Below are 26,807 nucleotides of genomic sequence, written 5' to 3'. Positions count from 1 at the left end.
TGTGAGAGAGGGACCGTCAGAGAGAGAGAGAGAGAGCTGCAGGAAAAACAGGAAAGCTGACTCCGCAACAGCCAAATTTAAAGGTTTATGCTGAGGGAGGACACATAACTACGCTGGACAGACTGAAGACAGATATCGGGATTTCAAAATCCTCAAAAGATTTGTGGGAAGTAAGCCGAGGGAAATGTTCACACCCTTAAGACCATCTCAGCCTGATTTGCATTTCCCTAGAGTCCCAGAGCTACGGGATGCGATATGGAGACTTGGGTGAACGAGTTTCTAGGATGCAGAGGTGGACAAATGCTCTGTGGTTTGATGGAATGTGTGTGTACAGGTAATTCATTGGTCCTCATTTATCACTCCTTTTCTCTCTGGAAATATGTAAAAGCCGAGAGAAGGAGTTGCATCACCTCAGCTAGACTCGTTTTAAAATCACCGGTTTTAAAACTGAGTTTGTGATTTTCTGTGTAAAACCACCAAACGTTGTTTCAGCGCTTTACGATGACTGAAGTCACCCAAGGATCGAGCTCGTAGCGATGCACATTAGATCTTCGGTTTGCAGGACACTGGGCCTCGCTGGATGATGAATGAGGACCAACCTCTGAAACCACACAACGCTGTGAAGCAGTGGAGGCAACATCGTGTCTGGAGGATGACTCATCACTTGCTGTCACACTGACGAGAAGCTGAAACGCAGACTGGGACATCACACGGCCACACAGTGAACGGAGAAGACAGAGGTGGGAAGCATTTTGCCACTGGTCACCACACCACTCAGCACGGCGAAGCTAACACGAACAGGTCAGTTTCACTTACAGTCTCTGCGCACGGAGCTAGTGAAGGGAGAGCAAACGTTTGGGTGGACCTTCTACGAAAACCCCCGCTACAGCTTATCAGCCTTCCCGTCGCTGCCAAAACCACTGAAAACCTCGCTAAACCCGCTGGGTCTGGGGCTCTGGCTAGGCTCTGGACTATGTTGAGGGCTGCCTGAGCGGCACGGGTAGCAGCTGTGGGAATGGGGGTGTTGGGACTGGGATTGGGATGAGGACTGGGCCTCCACCTTCATTCTCTTGGCCTCGTTGCGTGACTTGTAGCAGAATTCGATGAGGGCCACCAGCATTGCCAGGCCCAGGCCCCCGACGAGGATGTAGAAGACCCCCGCCACGTTGCTCAGGCTGAGGGCTTGGGACGACTTGTCCTGTAGCCGGCGGGGAGAGAAACAAGTCAGCGCTCATCACAGCAGAAGCAACACGACAAACAAGGTAAAAAGGACATAAAATCTCTTTAAATACACATCATGCACGCACAAGCGACGCTATCTCTGACCTGTCCGTCCACTTTAAGTCCCTCACTTTCACATGAACACCAAGTCACCGTAACGTGAACGATAAATGTGTCAGTTTCACCTAATTTAAAAAACGTTTCTTACCCCCCCCCGCTCTCTGGGAAACCAGATATTTAAGGAACAAGAGCTTTTTTCTCAAGCTGAAGCTCATTTTGATCACAAACTGGTTCAATTTAGTTCAGGGTGCCACGGTGAACTGCTCGTTTTTAGCATGAGCTTTTCCCAGTCTACCTGGAATGCATCGCAACAACGTCCGCCATTTTGGCGGAGGTGCAAACCAAATGTTGGTCTAATAAAAGTTGTTGTATTAAAGGAAATTTTGGTCTTTCTTAATTGTTCTATCGATTATTTATCTACAATAACATCTACGCAGTATCTAAAAAAAGGAAGTAATCCACATAAAGAACAATTACTCATGGCTAGCCAGAGTAACTCATTAGTGGTTGGATTCGTCTATGAAAAAAAAAACGATTTTGTGCAAAAAGGAAATGTTGGCTTCCCGCCGGGTTTGTAAGTAGAGTGAAACACGTCCTTATTAGCGCATCTCTTCCTACCTGCAGCACAAAATGACAGCAAAAGCATCACAGTGTCCTTTCACAAAATCACAGGAGAATTGGAATAGATTGGAAGGTAATTAATAAAATTTAGTTAGCTTAGAAACTTTCGTTACTTTGACAGAACACACACGGCACCATATATAAGCCGGGGTGGGCTGTCCCAACCTGGCCCAGGCCGAGCCGACTATAGTGTACGAAGGGCTTATGTGAGCATTACGTCTTTACTGTACTTATTGCATCTTTGGAGGTGAGCATCGGTGTGTTTCTAAGCATGGATCGTGAGCTTTTATCCTGGCAGTGGAAAGCCACAGCGTTATATATGACACCAACGTCTTCACGGTTGTTATGAAGAGATCAGACACGATCTCTTGTGATTTTGTGATCTGCGAGTTCAGCTGCACAGGCTGTGGTGCATCACGCCCCAGTGGGGGGGCGTGTAAGACGCAAAGCTAGACTCGCACATCACATTCACACAGGAGAGCTGCAAAATCATGCCTGATATCTTCACCACACCCATGAAGGCTGCGACAAAGCTGCGTCGCTGCCGTTGCGCCCTAGGGTAAGATCCAGTCACAAAGATAAGAGAAAGAAAGGTATTTCTTTTCTTTTTGTTGTTTACTTCATCCTTGTTGTCCCTGAGACCTGAGCTAAGTGAGAAAATCAGCCAGCCGACCTTTTAATGTCCTCCACATTTTAAAACAGACTGCCTGTTTGTCACTTCTGACGATGAACCTTTAAACCTCCTTTTACTCAAACTGGTGCGTTGCATCAGAGCTCCTGTACCTGTTGTTGATCCCCCTCTGATAACTCTCCCACATCCTTAAGGCACATTCAGCTCATGACCTCTCGCCACAAAAAACTGCCTGTCATGCTAATTCTCATTTGCAGATGATTGCGTGTGTGCCCTGCGCTGCACCCATCTGATTAAACAGTGTGGAAGACGCATGCCGCTTTGTTTAAAGTGTGCTAACTTTCTGCATGCTGCATTGCATCGACAGTGTCGATCAGTCTGGAGTGTGCTGCAGAAGCTAAGGCGTACAGTCGTGTGTGAACATGTCTGAGCATGCCTGGGGACCATTTAGTGTTTATCTGTCTCTGCTGTTAAGATAAGTCTCAATATCATGCCTTGATTTCCTCTCATGCTGTGTCCCTCAGCTCAAAGGGAGATTCCAGCCATTTTGAAGTAAATAAACGTTATAATCACTGCAGACGGCTTCTGTTTAGAGAAATAGCGCAGACTGCTAACAGCTAGCTTGAACAAAAAGCTGGTGATCCAGATCAAAGCCCCAAATGAAGGCAACTGGACGTCCTTGGTTTCTTCATCCGAGGAGCTTTGTCAATACTGACTGGAATACGGGAGGGTCAAGCTTATGAGCTGTAGCTGTACCGCTCCTGAGCCACCGCCATCTTTGTTGCTTTGCTCAGTCACTGTGAAAAAAGAAATTAAAATAAAAGAAAAAGCTCTGGCATAGTGGTGCACAACGTCTCACAACAAGCCGAGCGCTGTGGTTGGCTGGGGACCTGCTGAGACTAAGCAGGATGGTGGCTAGACTGACCTGCAGAGGAAAATCTTTTGCAAATGTTTGTCTAGATTTCTAGGCTATCGGGGAGTCAGCCCAGGAAGATGAAAAGGTTAAAAAGGTTTATTTAAATAACATTTACATTAATGAACCACAATGATATTGTTGAGACTGGAGCTCACTTTGGGCTCAGCTGTTAGCTCACTAGGACGTAAAAAGCTTTTCTCCAAACAGAGACTGTCCAGGAGGCTATCCACATCAGGCTAATTCATGCATTCATTGAAAAACTCATCAAAATGGCCCAAAAATCCCTTTAATGCTCATCCTGCATGTCTGTCACTGGCTGTCTCTACAAAAGTGTGTGTGGAGACAAAGAGAGGTGGGGAGGCTCCCAGGCTGGTGGAGACTGACCTTACTTCCCGAGTCCTTGGGTCCACACTCCCCTTTATCGTACCACCATTTGTTTTTCAGTTTGTCTAAGACTCCTGCTTCACTCAGTTTCAATACGGCAAGGTTTACGGGCGTTCTTCATATCATGGGGGACAGGGAAGGGTGGGGAAATAACATAAATAACATCATAGGACATGTTATTTTATGTTATTCAATCAGAAGAAGCCCAACAAGAAGAGCAGCTCAGTACTCTCCACAAAGTGACGAAGCCAGAGAGGGGCCCCACTTGAGTTACATGTCTCTTTGCTCATCGGTTGTCCGATTGGTTTGGTTTGGTTACACTGGGAGGTGTTGGTGGGAGGGGGCGGAGCCAACAGACATATACGTGGGACCCTGGCTGCATCGCTTTTTTTGGGAACGGGCACATACTGCCGGGACCTTTTTGCACAACAACCAAGAAGTACTGCTGAACCAAAGCTAGCGGCTGAGAGCTTAACACCCACAGCAGGGTTTTTCTAAGTTGCTATTAGCATGTTAGCATGTTGCTGTTAGCACATTTATTAACATTTATCAGTCAATGCAGCAAATACTTTTGCTTCAACATTACTCAACGTCCTCTTGAGGTTAAAAGTGTCCAAACGATGAGCGGACCTTGAGGGGATCGACCCGGCAGATGCTCCTGTTACCAACACAAACATTTCTCCTCTACCCACATCAAGGTGACATGGGCAAAGCAACATTGTGGCTAACCTTCTCGCCACCGCCTCCGCTGCCACATTCTCCTTTGTCGTACCACCACTTGTTTTTCAATTTGTCCAACAGGCCTTGCTCATTGAGTTTTAACACTGCCAGGTTAACTGCACTTCTTGAAAACGATAAAACATATTTGGTGAGAGGGGTGAGTATGCTGTCCAATTGGGGAGGGGGGGAGGGGGGGTCAAGGGGGGGGAGGAGAGGGGAGGAGTAGCAGTAAGAAAGGGACAAAGGTGGTTAATCCCATTCAAAAGACTCAAAACACACACTGAACACAAATCTCTCTGCTTTGATGTTTTTCAACCAAATTAAACCAAATGTTCATTTTTAGATCACAAATCATAAATAATCATTGAAGTTTTTGTGTCTCTCACTTCATCAACAAACTACCCAGAGAGTCACATTTCAACATAATAATCTCCTTTAAACACGTGAATTGATGGTTTTTAATAGAAGCCCTTTTGAAAGTCAGGTACTGCCGTGTAATTTGCAAAGGATGTTTAAAACTCATGAAGAGGGTTATGAATTGAGAGGCGTTAAAAACTTCATTTTTCCATTATACCGAACAACTATGAAAAGTATGTGTGTATCTGTATGTGGTATCAAACTGTGGAACAAACTTGATGTGACTTTAAAATTATGTAAAAACATTAGATCATTTAAAATGTTGTATAAACAACTTATAATTGACTCATCCATAAATAGCAAGTGATAAAAATGGTAATTGGCTTCAAATGGAATATTTTGTTTTTGTTGTTTATTGGTTTTGTTTTCTTTTTCTGTAGATTCATGTGAACAATTGTTTTGTAACTGTCTTTTTATGTAGCAACTAGCAAGGTGAAGATAGAACGACCTGCATAAAGAAAAGTTTTTTTCTTTCAAATTTGTTAATGTGAGCAAATGTGATTTATTAACTGAATTGGGGCTGGACTAGATAAGCTTTTGCTTCTTCCAGTTCCCTCTCAAATGGTTTTATGTTATTGTATATTTTGTATTGTTTCATTCAACAGCATATGTTTGTCGTATTCCTCATTTAAAAAAAAAATAAAATTTTGTATGCACCAGGAATATGGGGGAGTGCATATGCAATTTCATGTTTTCGATGGTTTGAGATAAATAAATAAATAAATAAATAAATAAAAATAAAATAAATAAAAAGACCAATCAACTGAAAATCTCATTTGCTGCCTGATTCGTCACTGGAGCAAAGGAAATGGAAGTTTTTGCAGAACTATTATTGTTTCCTAAACACAATCAAGCAGAATTATTACCTGAAATTAGACAAAAAAAGCTTTAGCCCTAACCTAGCATTGTAGATTTTGTGAAGTCAATTTAGCATCTAATCCCAAACAACTAATCTTGTGATGTACTTGCTAAAAGGTTTACTTTAGAAACTAAAACACAATGTATTCTCTTTATAATGGAATTATCTTCAGTCAAGTGTTCCTTTTTCATTTTTGAATAAGATTAAAAAAATTAGATTATATTAATAAAGTGAATTCACCCTTTCGTCATCCAGTCTACAGAAAGTGTTGAGTGCAAAATTAGATTTTCTTTTACATTTCAAAATGCAGAACTCAGTTTTTATTTGTACCTCACTAAAAAAATAAACCTACAATATTTTGATGAAAGCATCCTCTTTTGTAGATTTGGGTCAGGGTTATCCTTTTTTATCTGGGTCACTCATGAAAGATGCTCACAAATCAGCTTTTCAGTAAATGTCTATTTGTGGTTGTCAGAAGAAGCATTAATAAAAATCTGGCCCTAAAATATTGAGTTTCTATCTAATTTCTGCAGATTAAGATTTTACCGTTATTGCAAAATGCAAAAAAAAAAAAAAAACACACACACTACTTGAACACCCCTTGTGTAAAACTGGTTTAACTTTTTTTTAATAATACTCGGTTATATTTTATTTTATAATTTTCATCACTTCCAAATCACAAAATCGTTCCAACATGTAAATTTGTTTTTTGCTGCAGATTGTATTCACTTATCTGTGACTTTAAACTATGTGTTCAACTGACAACATGCTATATTTAAAAAATAAATGAGTTTTATTAAAACTTTGCTTTAACTTTTGTTGAATACACTCTCGCAGCAAACAAATGACCCATTAACAACAAACATTAGACAAGTCTAATAAATATATCAAGATTTTCTCTGTCAACTCGAAGCTTTCAGCGTCAAGTCTCTCTGTGACATCCAAACCGACAGGAATCTCAATCAATCAAAGCTTTATTTATAAAGCGCCTTCTGCAACCCTGTCAGGAAGCCCAGACCGACAGGAATAAGCATCTTCTGATGAAGGAATTATGCCTAAATGTTCAGGTATTTTATGGTAATTTTAGCAACAATCTAATAAGATAAAAAGATTTGTCTCAGTGTGCATTTAGATCCTTTTAATCGACTCGTATCAATATAAATTAAAAATAAATCAAACATTCAGCGATGGGAGTGGATTAAAGGCCGAAAGCAATGCAGAAGTTATTTCACTTTAAGGTGGTGGATTTGAAGGTGGAGCCGTGTGAATCGCCAGCTGTCTGTGCTACTGGTGTGTTTCCTCGCTGATATCCAGAAAAGTGGCTGACAGAAGACGACAATCCCCCAAAAACCAAATAACAAAAACAAAACAAAAAAACAAACAAACAAACAAAAAAAACAATGACAGTGTCCAGAAGGAGAGGACTACCGTGATCTGTCAGGGACTCCTTCTAGTCAAAGCAGCGCCTGAAAACTGGCACCAGCCTGGCAGATAATCTAACCAGCCTTTGTAGGAGAGAGGAATTTACAGAAAACGATTGATGAAGACATTTTAAAAGGGTTAAAATTCTAGTTAATCTGGGCTTTTATTTTGAAATAATCAAAGCTTTGACATTATATTGGCAGTTTGATGCATGAACTTTACAAAGCGTAAAAAGAAATGAGATGACGGGGCCTCTGACTGTTAGGCAGGCGCCTCTCTCCTGGTTTTTAACCAGTTAACGTCGATTGTTGCAGATCTGCGTCAAATCCACATCTGCTCCAAATGCAACCAAAATACCGTGAGTACCTGAAAGACAATCCACAAGTGAAAACCTTTTTTATAATTGAAAATTAATTCAGGCTTTAAGGAATTAAGTCCCACCTGAAGACCCATTATTATGTTCAGGCCTGTTTTTGTTCTTATGCTCTTTTATTGTTTTTTTTTTTTTTTTATTATTTTTACAGTTTTTTTATTGCTACTTATTGGTTGTTTTCCATTGCTTGGTTCCTATCTAAACAAAGCAGAGTAAAGATTTGTTTTTATATTTTCAGCTGACAAAGTACCGTGATATAATGTGATATAATGCAGGCAACATGTCCGTTATTTTACTAAGCACGTCCCCCGACTTATAGAGCCTTGTGTAAGTTGAACTTAGCGCCATTCAGCATTAGCCAATAGCGTTAGACATCCACTTACATACACAGGCCAATCACAAAGTGTTTGAGTCATTATGCGTCAGCGCAAGGGCTCTCCGATGGCTCACAGAGGTGACATTCCCAAAATTTTAAATATCCGTTGAAAGTGATGGAGACCACAAGCTTGTGTTTGGTCAGGACGCCACTTCCTGTAAATTCGTCACCAGAAAATGTCTTAAAATATGAACATTTATTCACCCGTGACTGAAGGGGTCGAGATACCGAGCAAACGTGGATGGAAATGACGGGAAACGTGGGTTTGTTTAGAGGTGGCGACCACACGATAAGGTGGAGAATGAAGGACAAGTTTGCCCATGTTATAAAGCCTCTGAGCTATATAAACACATTAGTAAATACACCGTAGGGAGCGGCCTTTCCGGTCGGCTCACGGGTCCCCGGAAGAATGAAAAAATGAATGCAAGTCAACGGGGCTAAAAATGCTATTTTCTAATCCACTTTGCCTTACGCCCTGGATCTCACATATGTTGTGCTGCAGTTTAAATGAAAAGTAATGATGGGTGTTTCGACCACGCCAGTCACGTACTTTGAGATTTATCAGCTTGTAAAAGTTTGTAATCAGCATGACTACACACTAGAAATCGCAACGTCGCATATGTGACGTCACCACATAATCTCCTCTGCCCTAGCGTAGCTGCTACTTACCAAATGGCCAGAGTTATGGTGGTTCTTTCCTCCTGAATGAAGGATTTGAAGTTCGCTAAACTTACAGCCATTTTCCCTCGGTTTTCTCCGTGTCTCGTTCGATGACGTCACTTTCGTTAAACTCATTTGTAGTCCTGGACTTATTTTCACACAAAACCTAAAATAGCATTTCCCCCCCGTTCGAAAATAAATAAGTTCTTGGTATCAAAATACTTCTTTAAAATTGAGGGACATCATATGTGAAATCCATGGAACATAACAAGCAGAATTAGACTTGCATTTTTTTTCCGTTCTTTCGAGGATCCATGGTCCAGAAGTAGATGGGCGTGACTTATAGGCCATTCTCATCTGTACCGGGTCAGCCCGGGCCGGGTAGCGTAGGTTGTTTACATATCTGGGTGGCCTGGTATTTTTCCGGGCCAACCAAGGCTCATTCTCAGCCCTCTTCTCGAGGTGGTCTGCTTCAGGCCGACCAGGGCCAACACACCCACTGCTGACAGCAAATTCACACCTTCCATTAGAGCAAGCCTCTGATTGGTGGGTAGAATCAGCCCACATGGGCTTAAGGCAAGGATGTGTGGAATCAACCGGGCCAGGCTGGGGCCGACTGGGGCTACCCGGCCCGGGCCGACCCGGTACAGATGGGAATGGCCCATTAGGCTCCCTTTTGTGGACCGGATATACAAGTGTTATGGTGGAAGGATAACACAGAAAAGCGCTACGCCCTCTGTCGTCCTGGCGAAGAGTTGCTTTGCAACACTCCGCTGCCTGCGCTGAAGTTTGCATGTAAAAACCTGTTCGACACTCCGTGTGCGTCTCTCCATTGGGGAGCTGACGGAGAAGTCTTAAACAAGCTTTAGATAGTCACATTGTTATGGATAGCTTGATAGGACAGAACGATGAGCCGTGATGTATCTGAAGTAACTACTTTGGTAGGGAAGTAAAAAAAACTATCGATACACTGAAATATAGCAGTATTTTTTGTTATGATACTGAATCAATACAGGTCCATCTAAAAAATTAGCATATTGTGATGAAGTTCATTATTGTCTGTAATACACTGATAAACATTAGACTTTCATATATATTAGATTCATTACACACAACTGAAGTAGTTCAAGCCTTTTATCGTTTCTAATATTGATGATTGTGGCGTACAGCTCATGAAAACCCAAAACTCCTATCTCAAAAAATTAGCATATTTCATCCGACCAATAAAAGAAAAGTGTTTTAAATACAAAAAAAGTCACCCTTCAAATAATTATGTTCAGTTATGCACTCAATACTTGGTCGGGAATCCTTTTGCAGAAATGACTGCTTCAATGCGGCGTGGCATGGAGACAATCAGCCTGTGGCACTGCTGACGTGTTATGGAGGCCCGGGATGCTTCGATAGCGGCCTTAAGCTCATCCAGAGTGTTGGGTCTTGCATCTCTCAACTTCCTCTTCACAATATCCCACAGATTCTCTACGGGGTTCAGGTCAGGAGAGTTGGCAGGCCAGTTGAATTGAGCCCAGTGCAACGTGAAGACGGAGCTATTCCACCGAAGGTTATTTACCCTCTCTCCTCAGACGTCTAACACAGAACTAATCTGAATGAGATATTGCTCAAGGTCATGCATTTGCTTCTAAAACTATTTCCCTTCCAGCTCAAGAGAAGAATGAAGACAAAGAACTCTTTCTTTTAATAAATCAGAAGAACTCTATTTTTAATAAAGCTAATCAAACATAGTGTTAGCCAATAATAAAATGTGAACCAATCTGTGAAATGAAAATATTAATTACTTGATATTATAATCCTATAGAATATAATAGGTAATATGACTTTAAATGTTTGCACTGGAGACTGATCACACGTAATGTAAGAAGTCACATGACACATTGCTTTTACTGATCCTTTCAGAACCTTCCAGGTCTGATGCGAGGCGTGGTTTTGGTGGTGCTTGGTAAATCTGTCCCTTTTTGATTCGACCGTAAATCAAAACATCCAAATTATAAAACTGCCCACGTCATCTTTAACTTGAGTTCAAAGCTTTCTAGAGAAGTTGTAGGAGTGGCCAATCCGTAACTTTCCTCTTCAGCCGAACGAACCTGACGACAAGCTGGATAAAATCTGTTGCTGTTCCACCTGCTGCTACGGTTCCTTTCAGAATAAAAGCTGAACCATCGACCTGTTTTTGGGTCTTGCTAGATGCCAATAAACTGTCGTGACCCAGAAGTATCTCAAGACTGGTGTGGTCTGCAACCGCTGCTTTTCCTACTAGCTTCGGCTCCAGAGAAGGTCAAGCTGGACCTCGACATTCCTGATCTGATGGGGACTTCTGCAAAGGGTACGTAGGCCGGCAGAATGGCGTCTCAATGTGTGTCATAAATCTCCAAACCAAAAGCTTAGCGAAAAACATCGTCTTCTCTCCCTTAAACTAATCATTTCTCCGGATCTGCTGGTTCTCAGAAGTTACACCATTCACCTAGCGTTAAAGTTAGTCTAGTTTTAATTTGTTTAGTAATAAATCTTTAAACTTTTAAAACTTGACTCTCTCTCTTTTCTTGAAGTTAATATGAAGTGTTGCTCAATCCCTGCAATAAAAATGTCCGATCTTCTGATTAAATTTACTCAAAGATCCATTAAGGTGATATTTCAAACTTCGTGACATTTCACATTTTATGGTTTCTAATTAAATGTAGGAACATCTTCGCTACAACAGTAATACCATGGTCAGTAAACCATTCACCAGTGGTGTTGGCACTGTGAGCAGGTGCCAGGTTGTGCTGAAAAGTGAAATCTTCATCTCCATTAAGCTTTTCAGCAGATGGAAGCATGAAGTGCTCCAACATCTCCTGATAGCTAGCTGCATTGACCCTGCCCTTGATAAAACACAGTGGACCAACACCAGCAGCTGACATGGCGCCCCAGACCATCACTGACTGTGGGTACGTGACACTGGACTTCAGGCATGTTGGCATTCCCCTCTGCCCAGTCTTCCTCCAGACTCTGGCACCTTGATTTCTGAATGACGTGCAAAACTTGCTTTCATCTGAAAAAAGCACTTTGGACCACTGAGCAACAGTCCAGTGCTGCTTCTCTGTAGCCCAGGTCAGGCGCTTCTGCCGCTGTTTCTGGTTCAAAAGTGGCTTGACCTGGGGAATGCGGCACCTGTAGCCCATTTCCTGCACACGCCTGTACACGGTGGTTCTGGATGTTTCTACTCCAGACTCAGTCCACTGCCCAAGGTCTGGAATCGGTCCTTCTCCACAATCTTCCTCAGGGTCCGGTCACCTCTTCTGGTTGTGCAGCGTTTTCTGTCACACTTGTTCCTTCCCACAGGTTTCCCACTGAGGTGCCTTGATACAGATTTCCCTCTTTCCTGTTCACTCTCTCTCTTTCTTAACATTTTTTACCACAATAGCCTATTTTTGCTCATTGAAAACATATTTTTAAACATTTTCTAAATGCTTTTTTATATTTTTACATTTGTTGATTTTGTGAAGCGCCTCGTGATTTTTATCTTTAGAGGTGCTATAGAAATTATACCTTCTTTTTCTTCTTCTTCTTCTTCTTCTACAGCACTCTGGGAACAGCCTATTCGTTCAGAAATGTCTTTCTGTGTATTACCCTCTTGCTTGAGGGTGTCAATGACGGCCTTCTGGACAGCAGTCAGGTCGGCAGTCTTACCCATGATTGCAGTTTTGAGTAATGAACCAGGCTGGGAGTTTTTAAAAGCCTCCGGAATCGTTTGCAGGTGTTTAGAGTTCATTAGTTGATTCAGATGATTGGGTTAATAGCTCGTTTAGAGAACCTTTTCATGATATGGTAATTTTTTGAGATAGGAATGTTGGGTTTTCATGAGCTGTACGCCAAAATCATCAATATTAGAAACAACAAAAGACTTGAGCTACTTCAGCGGTGTGTAATGAATCTAATATATTTGAAAGTCTAATGTTCATCAGTACATTACAGACAATAATGAACTTTATCACAATATGCTATTTTTTTTAGGAGGACCTGTATTTAAATGCAGCATATCCATTTTTATAGAGAATTTGTATGCAAACATTTACTTTATTCAAACTTCGACTGATAGTTGGCAGAAGTTTACAACTTTCATTCTGATGGAACGAGATCTCACGATATGACTGGATGCGTCTTGGAAGCATCTGACCTGAGTTTTCCTATTAAATCCAGTCTGGCTTTTTGTATCACGATATATCGTATATCGTCTCCCCCGTACGATTATATATATCGAATCACCAGATTCAGCTAAATTTGTCGAGGTTTGTTCCAGCAGATACCGTGAATGCCAGTTGCTATTCTAATATAACGTCCAAATAATATTGTATCTTCATTTATTAATATTTCAAATGGCTTTGTTTTCCATGTCAACTGTTTTGATTGTGTTTGGAGAATGTAAACAATTATTGATATTTGAGACATGAATTTTGCCCCCAATTGGGGACGTTGGGGCCCAAAGGGTTGGGGGCTGGGTGGAAAGGTCCGGCAAGCCGGATGGTCACCAGTTAACTGCTTTAGGGTGTAAATACATGCACTTAGAAAGGATTTGACTAAAAACTAAACTTTCTTGTTGAAAGTTACCAGCATCGATGCTCCAGATTAGTCCGGATATTCAGCAGATTCTCCGATGTTCTGAGGATTAAACTCATGTGTAACAATCACAAAGCAGAACCGTTTTCTATCCTTGGTGAGTTCACGCAGTCAGCTGACAGGGTTTGATTGACGAGAGCAGATTTAACATGCACTTCTCCACAGGTCTGTAAATTCCTCAGTGTGCACGGGAGTGACAGCCACCAAGGCCCGAGCATTCAAACGGCTCCGTTGACTCAACTAACCCCAAAATTCCACTATCTCCGCTCCGGCACGAACTCCGCAGCAAAAACGGTCCCGTTGTAGTCAATCAGAGCTGTTCCACTACTGCGGCGGCCGTGCGACGCAGTGCGCCGCCCGCCGTTTCGCCATCCGGCAAATATAGGATCGATCCTATTTTCGCCGGACGCCGGAGCACCTCCGCAGTCAATGGACAGGAATCACAACCGCCCAACAGGAAAAGGAGCGAGCACAACTTCCGTTATTTCACAATAAATCGATAAACAAAAGGCGTTTTTTGTTTCATATGCACAGGTTTAACAACTTTTAACAACTATCAATGGCGGCTGAAGTTTAAATGCACAAAAGTAAGCCATAAATACAGTTTCTACTATCAAAGTAGTCACCCTTTGTTGATCCAAACGCTGCTGATCTCTCAACACAAATGATGGGCGGATTAAACAGTTCATGCCGATGCTTCTCCCACACAACGGGTGTTTGGATCTAACTTCCGCGTTTATTGCTCGGACTGTATCGCAAGATCTCGAATATCCCGCGCATGCCTGTTTGCCCCCCTCAGGTCTCCGCACCGGAGCGGAGCCGTTGTAGAGCGGGTACCAGTAAACATTGAGTTCGGAAGCGAGCGGCAGCAGAAAACGGGGGCGGAGCGGAGGTAGTGGAATTTTGGGGTAAGAGTTACAGAAAAACTGCCAACGGTGAATAATGCTGAAGTACCACCACCTGTGACTAAATGCCATTTTGTATATAAAATGCAGAATAAAGAGATTTTCAGATGAGTGAGGTAAAACAGCTCCCAGCATGCCCATTCCAACGTCTCTGCCCAAACAACAAGCACAAGCATTTTACCTGGTGTGAAGAGCTGGAAGAGAAAAGAAAACCAAATAAAAACCACCCCTGCATCATCACAATAAAGCTCATGCATGCAGACAAATACAGATGTCTACGCCCCACCCGCCCACGTAGGTGGAGACAGAGATAGAAAGGCGGCACACCAGGGAAGGTGGAATACCATAACAACACGTAGAACATATTGTTACACTATTCCACCCACCTTAACTGTGAACCCTTTGGTGTAGCGACTCCGTAGCCTTTGGAGTCCAAGTTGCCTCCGACTTTCATCGTGTCGCAGGGCTTGCGCTGCTCTGTGTACTCGTTCATGGTGGACTCCAACAGGAAAGCGTATTTCCCTTTAGACTTGCGGACCCGTGCCACCCCTTCAGCCGTGGTCTTGGTGAAGACGGTGGGCTCGGCGGACTTCATGTACCCCCACATCTTCTCGTAGACGGCGATCTTGGACCGCTGTGGGATTCGATGGGGTTACAGGTTCAAAAGGTAGATGATGTGAGGGATGGAGAAGATAAATCCACATACGAGACTTCTTAAAGTGGAAAACATACCAGAGCAGCTCATGCTAATTCCTGCAGTGGTTCAACATCTGGGTATAGATTTTAGACCTTAAAGACTTTTGTATTCACTTCATTTGGATTTTTTTTAAAGACCAGTTTTCTTCATTCACTTCAACAATGTTGTGGAATAAAAAAACAGAAATGTGTTGTTTTAAGGATCAAATGATCAAACCAAAAGCTTTCATATCAGCAGGCTAAAACAATTACGCAGCTGGAGTTCACGAGGAGCTCCTCTGCACTGCCAGAGGAGGAAACAGAGAGCAGAATGTGCTTCCGCGTTAATATTTTTGCAGTTAACGCCATCAGAGACAGAAAAAATTGGATCAATCACCAAGAGGACGGATCGGCCTAAAGGCTTCATGTTTGGTTTGACAGAAAACTGGTTTGAACATTTAATCTGCAGCTTGCATTTCTGAGCAGTGAGACATCGTGTTTGTGGCTTAAAGCAGCTGCGGCTTCTAAAAACACGTTTCACTTGAAGTTTTGTGAGGCCATTTTGTTTCGTTAATCGTGTTTTAGCAAGTTCATTCTCCAAAAGTTAAATTTCAACAACTCTAGAAAGATTTCATCACCCAAAGCTAAGAGTGTCCCCCTACCTGTTATTGGACTGGACCATTTCCCCCAGTGACACCAACTCACCCTGAAGAACTCTTTGGTGGAACCCGAGTCCAGAGTGCCGTAGGCGATGTCGGTCTGCTTGGCCAGGTCCTCGGCGCTCTCGATGGGGGACACCATCCTCTCCACTGTGAGGAAAGCAGCCAGGTTGGCTGTGTAGGACGAGATGATGATGAGGGTGAAGAACCACCACACTCCCCCCACGATTCGTCCTGAAAGCGACCTTTGGAGGGAAACGGGCAGAGAGGGGATTGGGGAAAGAATTCAAGAGGAGGGATCCGCAAAAAAAAAAGGAGGAAAATGGACCAAAAGGGAAATAAAAATGTTGGGAAATTAAGAGTTTAGAGGAGAGGAGAGAGATAGAGAGAGAGAAAATGGATTGTAAGTGGTAGAATAAAGCATTAAAGATGCTGCTGTTTGACCACAGGGTGGTGCTCTAACACTTACAGCTGCATCCATCCCTCAGACCTCACAGCCTCAACAAAACCCTAAATGCTGTTATTGACCAGGTTTAGTGAAGAACAGCGGTAAGATGCTCGTGTCCCGGTTTTTATGTTTACGATGGAAAGAGCTGCCGGTTCCAGTGGCCTGGATATCAGCAGCACGGTTCTTTTCTCTTGCTTTGATTATTTTTATTCTTTTCTCCTCCCTCAATCTGGGGAGACGGATAATTCGCTGCTCGGAAGCAGGGGAAGGTCGTGAGGAGAATCTTAAACCATAAATGCTGCATTGAGGAGAACAAACAAGATTTCCCCTTGGTGCAAATCAAACAGCGGAGGATGCAAACCCCTCAGGCCTCCGTGTCAAACGCAGAGATGAGGAGGAGACGGCATCTGCAACTGTCTGTGTTTTATCTACATGTCATGGCCTTATTGCAGTCCTGTCAAATTCTATTATTCCCCAAAACATACAGGACACAGTTTACAGACATTTCCCCTGAACTCTCCCTCACGTCTCCCAAAGGACTCCCAAAATGATCTAAACAGCTACTGAAGCAGCTTTTTGTTTAAACAAATCAATCAAGAGAGAAAAGTTCCTGATCTGTTCGGGTGATGAGAGCCTGCAGCAGCAGGAGCAGCGCCGCAGTGTCTCCTTCACACTGGGGGACTTTACCCATGAAATAGACTTATTGATGCATTAGCTCTAGATTTGAATACAAACGACTCCTCCTGTGCCTCAGTCCAATCCCCACTCTGTTCCGCCGAGTGTGTGTGTGTGTGTGTGTGTGTGTGTGTGTGTGTGTGTGTGTGTGTGTGTGTGTGTGTGTGAGCAAAGAGAATTTAAACTGCGAAATCACAGAAAAAGGGAAAGGGTTGGTCTGATCAGATGAATGAATCAGAGGAACACATGCAAACTCAAAAATAATGGATGTTAAACTTTACATAATAAATGTAGTTTTTTTAATATATAATTTTATTACATTTTTAGAAACTGATTTCATGTCGGCACGAAAGAATGTAAAATTAAAGTTTTGCATAACATTTCCCTTTTAAGTTCAGGTTGTACATCTGTCTAACCATCCAACCATTCATTCATCCACCCACAAATCCATCCACCCAACCAACTCATCCATCCATCCATCCACCCAACCAATCAACCACCCATCCATCCACCCAGCCATCCACCCATCAACCCAACAATCTACCCAACCACCCATCCATCCACTCAATCATCCATCCACCCAGCCATCCACCCATCAACCCAACAATCTACCCAACCACCCATCCATCCACTCAATCATCCACCCATCCACCCACCCAACCAACCACCCATCCATCCACTCAATCATCCATCCACCCAGCCATCCACCCATCAACCCAACAATCTACCCAACCACCCATCCATCCACTCAATCATCCACCCATCCACCCACCCAACCAACCAACCATCCATCCACTCAATCATCGACCCATCCACCCACCCACCCAACCAACCATACATACATCCATCCATCCATCCACCCATCCACCCAGCCATTCACCCATCTTTCCACCCATCAACCCAACAATCTACCCAACCATCCATCCATCCACTCAATCATCCACCCATCCACCCACCCAACCAACCATCCATCCATCCATCCATCCATCCATCCACCCAGCCATTCACCCATCTTTCCACCCATCAACCCAACAATCTACCCAACCACCCATTCATCCACTCAATCATCCACCCATCCATCCACTCAATCATCCACCCATCCACCCACCCAACCAACCAACCCCACCCACCCACCCAACCAACCATCCATCCATCCATCATCCATCCACCCAGCCATTCACCCATCTTTCCACCCATCAACCCAACAATCTACCCAACCACCCAACCATCCACCCACCAAACAGCTGTGAGTTCAGGTTGTCTAACCATCCATCCATCCATCCATCCATCATCTCTAATTAAAAAAACATTGACTTCATTCTGAGTTTCTTCATATTTTAGGGACTTGATGTCATTTTCTCTGACTTCTTTTCTTCCCCATCCTGCCAAACTACATCCATCTGTCTCCATCATTCTCTCACTTTAAACCAAACAAAAATCAGCAGCAGATTTAGAAAGTGTGTGTGTGTGTGTGTGTGCGTGCGTGCGTGTGTGTGCGTGCGTGTGTGTGTGTGTGTGCGTGTGTGCGTGCGTGTGTGCGTGCGTGTGTGTGATGATCCACAATGACACACTGCTGTGTCTTGTTGAGGATGCAGTAAACACAGTCAGTGAGGGTGGGAGATGTTACCCAGCACTGGGAGTTTGGGTAATTGTAAAACCTCATAAGAGATTCAGACCCTTTCATTTATTTATTTGTTTGTTTGTTTTTATTACTCAAAACTGAATGTAATTATTGTATCTCATGATGACTGCAGCAAGAATTTATTTCAAGCTGGCAACAACATTTTCTATGCCTCTATAAATGTTCTGCGGAGATTAAAAAATAAATGACAAAAAACGAATAAAGTTTATTTCGTAGTTTTTTCATAACACCCCTACCACCAACAACACTAGTCATCTACCACTTCTTTAGATCATTGGAAGTTTATTTTTTTATTTTTCTAGCTTTAGTATTTAGGGTTTTAATGAAATTCTGTTGTTCATCTCCTTTAAATGTTTGTTTTGTCAATGTTTTCCCTACTTAGTCATCAGTGTATTTACTGTCTCAGTTTGGTGACTTTCCAGCTTTAGTTTGATTGTTGTTTTCACTTAAATAGAAATTCCTAGCTGGCCATATTTGGTTCCCTACCCAATGTTTTTTCTGCTCTTTGGTTTATACCAGGGATTCCCTAGGGGGTGCGCGAGGTGAAAAGTGTAATGGCTGCGGAGCTCAGAGAAGTCTGTCATATGTCACCATTAGCGTAGCCAGAAACTCATTTGTGGGTGGGCCTAAGAAAAAGTAAGTGGGCCCAATAAATGCAATTGAAAACAAGTATATTGTGCGCGCGTGCGTGTGTGTGTGTGTCCTCCGCATGTGCCCTAGCTTCCTAAAAACAATGCGTCGAGCTTCAGAGTGTCAGGCTATTAACAGCACGCTGAAGATCTGAAGTTCAGAGTGCGTCTGTCAGAGGTCAGACGAGTTCCAGCGGAACCACGGCTCACGGGTGCACAAGTGAGCACATCTGGGCTGGGCAGAAGTCATTTTACATCATTGGTTTAAATAACGCCGATAACGAGACGCGGTGACTGGAACACTATATATATATATATATATATATATATATATATATATATATATATATATATATATATATATATTAGGGCTGCAACAAACGATTATTTGGATAATCGATTAATCGGATGGGGTCTCGACACGATTAATCGATTAATCGGATTACATGGGGAAATTTTTTAAAACTGCTAGGGAAACGTTATTTCTCTCCTTCCTTCACTTTATTTAACACAACATTATTAGAAAACAGTTCAATAGCAGAAAAACAACATGTCATCACCTAAATTGTCTTATAAGGTGTATAGACAGAGACCCTAAGCTACATCTATCTGTGACCTAAAATGCTTGGTCCAAGTTAAACAGCTTAAGGGCAATTCTCATCTGTTTTGTTTGATCTCATCTGTTGACATTTATTTTAAATGTAATTAAACATTGGCTGTGAATTAATCAAAATTGATCACTATTTCCAAAAATGACTGAAAAATACCAAATAAAACAAAAGTAAATGAATGCCATCCTCCTTGCGATGATGCCCTGGGCAACTGCCATAAAGTCACATCAAGAAATGCTGCTGATCATTCCAATGATCCCATATAGACTCACATTAGGCCACATGAAAGCAACTGAACCCAAAAATATATTAACCAGTATATAACTGCACTCTCACACAACACGCCTGCAGCAACAGTTAGGACTCCTCCCTCCCTTTTAAAAGCGTTTTTGCTTCTGAGGACATTGTGGTTGTAAAACCACATGCTAGTAGTCTGGCCCCGGTGTGATCAACCAGTTTCTGCGGGAATGTGACGGCGGAACCAGGGCCAGATTAACACTTTGTTGTACCCTGGGCAACAATATTCAAGGGCTCCATCATCACGACCCGAGGATCACCATAATATGGTCACATACAGAATATTTTACTGTAATATGCAGTAAATATACTCAATACTTGAATACCTGACAACACGTAACCCGCCCAGAGTAACCTTTGACCCACCTCGTGTGGACTGACCAATGAGGAGAGGGTCTTAACTTGAGGCCCTCTCTTCATTGGTCAGTCTGCATGAGACTGACTCTCAACTGACGTTCAGTCATAGGCAGCGAAGCGTCTCTGTGCAGCGCAAAAGCCCAGGTGGACAGTTTGTTTAATATAGGGTGATCATATTTCCATTTCCAAACAAGAGGACAGGGGATCTGTGCCTATGACATCACACTATGGCAACGCCACACAATCCATGTTGGGACCCATTTTTTGTAAGAACTAAATTAATATCAGATTCTGCCAATAAAAGGGCTCTAAAACAATTCATATGTAAATATTTTGCATATTTAATGCAAAATCTCATTTTTCTGCTTTAGTGCTGCAACAAGGTTTTATTAATAATAAATTATTATACCTTTTGTTTTACTACAGCATCGGTAAGCTTCCTGTGCACAGATTATTAAGGATGCTTGTTTCAGCTGTGAGATTAGACGATAGGATCAATGAAAAAATAAGTTGTCCCACACTCCATGGAAACTTTCAGAGAATCCACTAATAGTGGCTTTCAAATGGTTTAGCTACTTTTAGCAAGTTTAGAAAAGCAGCAGATGAGACAGCATGTCTGATAATTTAGTTTTTCATCTGATAATATTAGAACATGTCAGTAATGTCTGAGGAGCCTTTTATAAACACTGTATAAATAATACTCCTGGAGAGGGTATGAATTACACAGAGGCTTCTGGGGAGCCCAGCTATGGGGGGGGGGGGGGGGGGGGGGGGGGTGTCATTTTGCCTTGGCCCCCAAAATGTCTTGAAACGGCCCTGGGTGTGTGACTGAGTGTTGAAGGTGATCTGAATTGTATCAGATGTATAAATATTACATGTGTATAACTTATTGTTTTTTACTGGTAAAAACGTGTAGTGGAGATAAATCTACCTACATTTTACTTTTCAACACTTTGTTTTGTTTTCTTGTTTTTTATTCAACTATATTTTCCTGTCCTGTCTGTCTCTCATCTTCCTGCATCTCCTCTAAACTCTCCAGAAAATCTGCTGCCTGGATTCTTACCTTTTCACCTCACCGGTTACTTTTGAGCAGATCAAAGGGATCTCCTGACCGAAAAGCGCAGAGCGCATTTTCGATGCTGCGTGAGGTGAAATCACCACAGCACAGGTGATGAGCTCCGCAGTAGCGCGCTTCAGGCACAAATAAGACAGAAAATAGAGAACATGTGCAGACAAGAACGATTGTGTGCTAATTATAGTTTTTTGGTTGCGCCACTTTGAGAATGGACCATGCGCTGGAAGCAGCTGCCTGGACCGCAGCGCAACAATGCGGAACCGGTTCGCAGCAGCACAAGTCTGCCGGCTCTCCCTCGCGCTGATCTGCGGCTCTCCCTCGCGCTGATCTGACTTGCTCTGGTCTGCGCGCAACGGCGGGCGGGAAGGGGGGGGGGGCGCATTTGGAAGAGTTGTGCGACACAATCGATGACGCAATTCGTTGCCAACGCTTTTAGTAATCGATTTTCATCGAATTTATCGATTCGTTGTTGCAGCCCTAATATATATATATATATATATATATACATATGCCCTGATGTGGGACTGGGGGGTGCGTTGACATGGTCGGGACATAGAAGGGGGTGCGCGGCTAAATAAGTTTGGGAACCACTGGTTTATACTATTTCTGTTTTGTTTTGGGGATCTGGGCGGGGCCTTGGGGGTCGGGTCCTGACATGTATGCTGCCAGGAAGAAGGCAGGAACACGCAGCAGTACCTGGCTCGGGTTCAGGGGCCTCAGGTAGACCTTGGCTCCTCTGCTGTTCCATCGCAGGGGAGGTCCAGGAGGGGGAGGACCACACCTTACCTGGATGTCCTATGTCTTATATATTCTGGAAGTTGTACAAATGCAGGGATGGGTGTAGATATTCTGCTGGGGTGGGGCTGGGTTGGTGCCCTCGGACTCTGTGAGGCTCTGCAATGCTGCTGCTTTGGACCCTGGCAAGATGGGCTGGGGTCTCCATGCCCTGGGCAGCATTTTGACAACAGAGGTGCATATTGGGGCCAGTGGGGGAGCTGGCTCCCTGCAGGGCTAAGCCCAACCAGCCATTCCTCCACATCCCCACATATTTCGCTCCTCCTGCTCCCTCACATCATCACACAAACATGCACATAGGACCTTGGGGGGTGGACAAGTCAGGGAGTGCGGGAATGGACCCCATTTCCGCATTCCTGTGACAACCTGCCCCCCAATTTTATTTGCACCTTATACACTTCCACCAACGACATTCCACACAAACACACACTTAGGGCCTTGGGAGTGAGCACATTCAACGGCATTTGGCAGGGGGATTTATCAGCCTCCTCCCGAGTGCCGGTGCCCACTTCCAATTTTAAACTGCACTTAGACACCGAAGGCTGTGGGTGCAAGTGGGGTGGTGCGGTGGCATCCGCTGGCATAGGCCAGACAATGCCCGCACTGCCTGCTCACCACAGCCATGGAATACACCTCATCAACACTCACTAACACTATATTGGAGCAGGCGGAGGGAGACTAGGGGTCTTAGCCCACCTCTGTTGTTGCTTGGCTTCCTTGGGCTGGAGGCTAGGAGGGAGATCCGGCTGTCTGGTTGGGGTTTGGGGTGGTGGGTTGCTGTGCTCAGCGTTGGGCGGGGGAGCCTGCTCATCAGCACCCCAGCAGAAAGGGTCAAACTCTGGGAACCGGTAATGGTTGTACCCAATGTGCAGCAGTACCGGGACCAGAGTGAATAGGGTGTGTATGGGGAGCATGAGTGGGTGTCCGGCATGCATTTTTGTAAGTCTTTGGTTGTATGTGCATGTGTGAGCATGAGGGAGGGAGTGTGTGACTGTGTTTGTGTATGACTGTATATGTCAGGTGGGGCCTTTGACTCCTCCCCTCTCCTGGGACTTCTTTTGATGATATAGATCTTCGTCTCCCCTCCCCCTGCCACACCTGGTGTGGGGTGCTGTGCCTTGGTCTGCCTGAATGTTCGTGGCTCCCAGGTCAGTGGGTTTAAGATTTTTGGTGTCTGCCTGATCAATCCCGGTTGCTGTCTGGTGGGGTCTGGGTCCCTGGGCTCTGCCGGGTCCCTGGCGGGGGGTGGTCGCCCCTGGGTTCCAGGTTGCTGGGTCCCGGGCTCGGCCGGCTAGGGGGTGGGAGGCTGTGGGCAGGCCTGTGGTCTTGCCGCGGATATCTCCCGGGACTCTGCCGGCTGCTGGTTGTGGCCCCCCGGGGCGATCCTCTGCGCCTCTGGGGGGGGGGGGGGGGGGGGGGGGGGGGGGGGGGCTTTTCTGGTTGCAGTCTCCTTGGGGTTCCTATATTCTGGGGCAGCGCCTGGATCTCTGGGACTTGGAGCTCCCTCCGTCTCCTACACATCTTTAGGGGGCCGATCTGTGGTCCCTCACAGTCTCTATTGGACGCTCCTATAGAGCTCCGGGAGTTGACATCACTTCTCCCAGCATGCAACAGTTCAAATCAAAACGGCACCATTTTGGCAGGCAGAAGCCGGTAGCTAGACTATTTGTTGTCATAAATCTCACACGGGAAATATGGTCAATTCCTGTTGTGCCCCAGGATGCCAGAACAGACGGGGACAAGTCAAGGGAAGATCCTTCTACAGGATTCCCCAAGATCCGGAGCGCCGCAAACGTTGGATCATTGTAATAAAACGCGCTAGTGACCGGGCTAAAATGAAACTGTGGGATCCCGAGAGTAAAGGTTTTCACTTATGCAGCGACCGCTTCATATCAGGTACTTAAACCAACGTTTCCTCAACTGTGTATGGTATTTATTTTAAATGCTTTTATTATGATTCTTAGTGGGCTTCCTAAACTTATTTTGGTGTGGCTTTTTCTGTCTTATTACTCATAGCAACAAGTAAACATCACGTAAAACGTTGCCTCGTGAGTTCTGCGTGCTGCCGTTTACGTGTTTTATGATCACAGCAACTAACCGGCTAAGCTGTATTTAATTTTTAAGCAATGGTTGATCAAGTGTCAGATCACACATAAAAAGCACTTTGGATTGCTGTTATCTGTCTCACCAAGACAGATCTCAGACAGACCCTGAGACGCTCCTGCCTGACATTTTTATTTTATTCACGGAAAAAAATCAGACTAGTGATTTCTCTTGGCGTTCAGTTTATACATTCAAACAGCACAGCACTCTATTTAAACTACTTACATGTAAATCTGTTATTTGTCCATCCATCCATCCATCCATCCATTTTCATCCGCTTATCCAGAGTCGAGTTAGGGGGGCAGTAGCGTCGAGAGGCCCAGACTTCCCTCTCCCCAGCCGCCTAAAGCTTGGTTTAGCCAGCTCCACCGGGGGAATCCCAAGGGGTTCCCCGGCCAGGTCCAGTAAGAAGTCCGCTCCGACAGTTTCTGGCGTTTTTAAAAAGTATCCCAGGGGCACGGTAAGAGTCGGAGGTGTTTAGTCTATATAAAACGATTTCTTCGGTTTTAAAGTGTGAAGTAAACTCCAACGAAGTAAAATCCAAGCTGATCCGGTCACGTTCATGTGTTTGTTTACCTTTTTTTACCTGCCAAAATGGCGTCTACTAACTGAGAGTCACGTGGGGTCCGGAGCTCTATAGAGAAACCTTACATAAACAAGCACGTGTACACACACAGGTGCTCACATGGTGCTCTCATAAGTATGGGCTTGGGCCCGTTCAACACATGTCTTAAGGCTGTCGTTGCCACTAAATGCACTGTGATTTATTATCGTGTGATTGCTCAGTTAAACAACAATGATTGTATATTTCTTCAAGTTGACGCAATGATGGCTTGCTCTTGTTGCATTGTTGTGTGTCCCATTTTTAAATTTTTTATTTTATTTTATTGTTTTTTCTCTTCTTTCTCTTTCTGCAGGTCTAGAAGCAGACTCTTGTTCATTATTGTTTATTTTCTCACGGGTGTGAGAGGTTCTCCGCTCAGTAACACCAGAGGAGGAGAAACATCCGGCTGCTCCCACTTCAACTCCAGGACAAACGACCAGAGTCCCAAAGAGAAAAACACTATCTGAAGTCACGAACAACAAAAGATGTTTGGACTTACAAAATGGTGACTGGTGTTTAGCTCTCTCTCGTTTCCTCTGGCATCGGGGGGCGTGGCCTAGGGATGATAGCTGACAGGAGTGATCAGAGTTCTGTGACCGTGTTTGAGTTTAAGAACTTGTTTGTTTTGCAGATTTGCCATTACATACGTGTTTTAAAAGAGATGTGCTTTATATTGGTTATTATATAAATAATTATAAGCAAAGCTGTTATTTTTGTTCATATTAACTAATTTAAAGCGAAATTCAACATTATTTTACATTTAAAAAAATAAAAAAGCACATTTAGGTGTGATTTATTTTGTACAACGTTGTAATAAAACAAAACCTCCACAGCTGTTGTAGAAGACTGTTGAAGAAAACTTCAGTCTAATGATATATGAGCTCAGTTTTCCAGCGGAGCAAACAAGAATTCCCAGACGGGAAAAATATTAGATGAAATAAGTGGAAAGAAAAGAGAAATCGGCTGCTGAGTTGCTGCAACAGGATTATTCTTCTTTGTTTTTTGCACCTCGGGGCACAAAGAAAACCCCACATTTAACAAAACAAAGACACTTAGCAATTAGTCTGTGCTGTTGCCGCCGTTTATATTCATTAAAAGTAACAAATGCATTATAGTTGATATGAGGTGAATATGTAGGTAAGAAATCGCGACATTTGTGTGAACCTAATGGAGATGAGTTACTAAAATCTCAGCTTCTTTTCTGTTTAAAAAAGTGGCTTAAAAAGTGGATTTTTATTTTAAAAAGCAACAAAAGCTGTTTCTACCCCTCCCCTCCCCAAAAACAAATAAAACCTAATATTTCTAAAATTATTTTAATTTGAGCTGATATTCTGTAATAATGCCAAGAAAGAAACACACACTACAGTCTACCACAGATTTCATATAAAAGTAACTGAGATGCATCAAACGCTCATTTAGCGATACTGTGCAGCCTTACAGGAAATGCTGTTTAACTTTCAAATATTTCTCAGAAAGCAAACATCACAGCTTCAAAGTTCTCCTGGAACCATCAGTATGTAGATCATACAGCACACGAAATCTATGATATATTCATTTTTCTCCAACTAAAGACAAAAAATGGGGCATCGTGTGAGAAAACAGGAATTAGAAGCTTAGATGACAATTCAAAAACATGAAAGCATGAAAGCGACTATCATGCCAGAACGTTACAGATACAAGATGGTCTGACCAGTTGGATGTGTGCAGGACAACTTTAAAAACCAGTATCTCAAAGGGGTGCCACTGTTAGGGGACAATACTTAATAAAATCTTAATATAATTAATGCATTCGCTGCCCACAATCATCCTTTTTATTTCCCTCGACGTGTAAAAAACAGAAAATCATGAATCAGAGATGAAGTGACGCCAAACATGAACCAAGACTGTCCAGAAACGTTTACGAAGGTTTCATGTGGATCTCTGGTCCTCAGCTGCAGGCTCGGATTTAAAGCAAAACAGGTTGTCCTAATTCTCAACCTTCAACCTTCCTAAACTCTGGATATATATGTGTGTGTGTGTGTGTGTGTGTGTGTGTGTGTGTGTGTGTGTGTGTGGGTGGGTATG

At 43.5% G+C, this 26,807-nt stretch overlaps 1 protein-coding gene across 4 annotated transcripts in view; it reads right to left on the bottom strand.

The window, feature by feature from the left end:
- The window catches only part of gria4b (glutamate receptor, ionotropic, AMPA 4b), a 248,566-nt gene that overhangs the window by 3,384 nt on the left and 218,375 nt on the right, over positions 1 to 26,807 (bottom strand). For 2 of the 4 annotated variants that reach the window (XM_070555454.1, XM_054731031.2), the window contains 4 exons: positions 15,554 to 15,752; positions 14,560 to 14,807; positions 3,834 to 3,948; positions 1,061 to 1,198 (listed from right to left, as the gene is read on the bottom strand). In XM_070555454.1, coding sequence (XP_070411555.1) covers positions 1,061 to 1,198; positions 3,834 to 3,948; positions 14,560 to 14,807; positions 15,554 to 15,752 — 700 coding nt within the window. Of the gene's footprint in view, positions 1 to 1,060; positions 1,199 to 3,833; positions 3,949 to 4,562; positions 4,678 to 14,559; positions 14,808 to 15,553; positions 15,753 to 26,807 lie in introns of all 4 variants that reach the window. The other 2 variants (XM_070555453.1, XM_054731030.2) reach the window with 1 other exon arrangement.

Source organism: Nothobranchius furzeri, chromosome 10 (genome assembly GCF_043380555.1).
Source record: "Nothobranchius furzeri strain GRZ-AD chromosome 10, NfurGRZ-RIMD1, whole genome shotgun sequence".
Classification (NCBI taxonomy): domain Eukaryota; kingdom Metazoa; phylum Chordata; class Actinopteri; order Cyprinodontiformes; family Nothobranchiidae; genus Nothobranchius; species Nothobranchius furzeri.
This window is presented reverse-complemented; position numbering and strand designations above follow the sequence as displayed.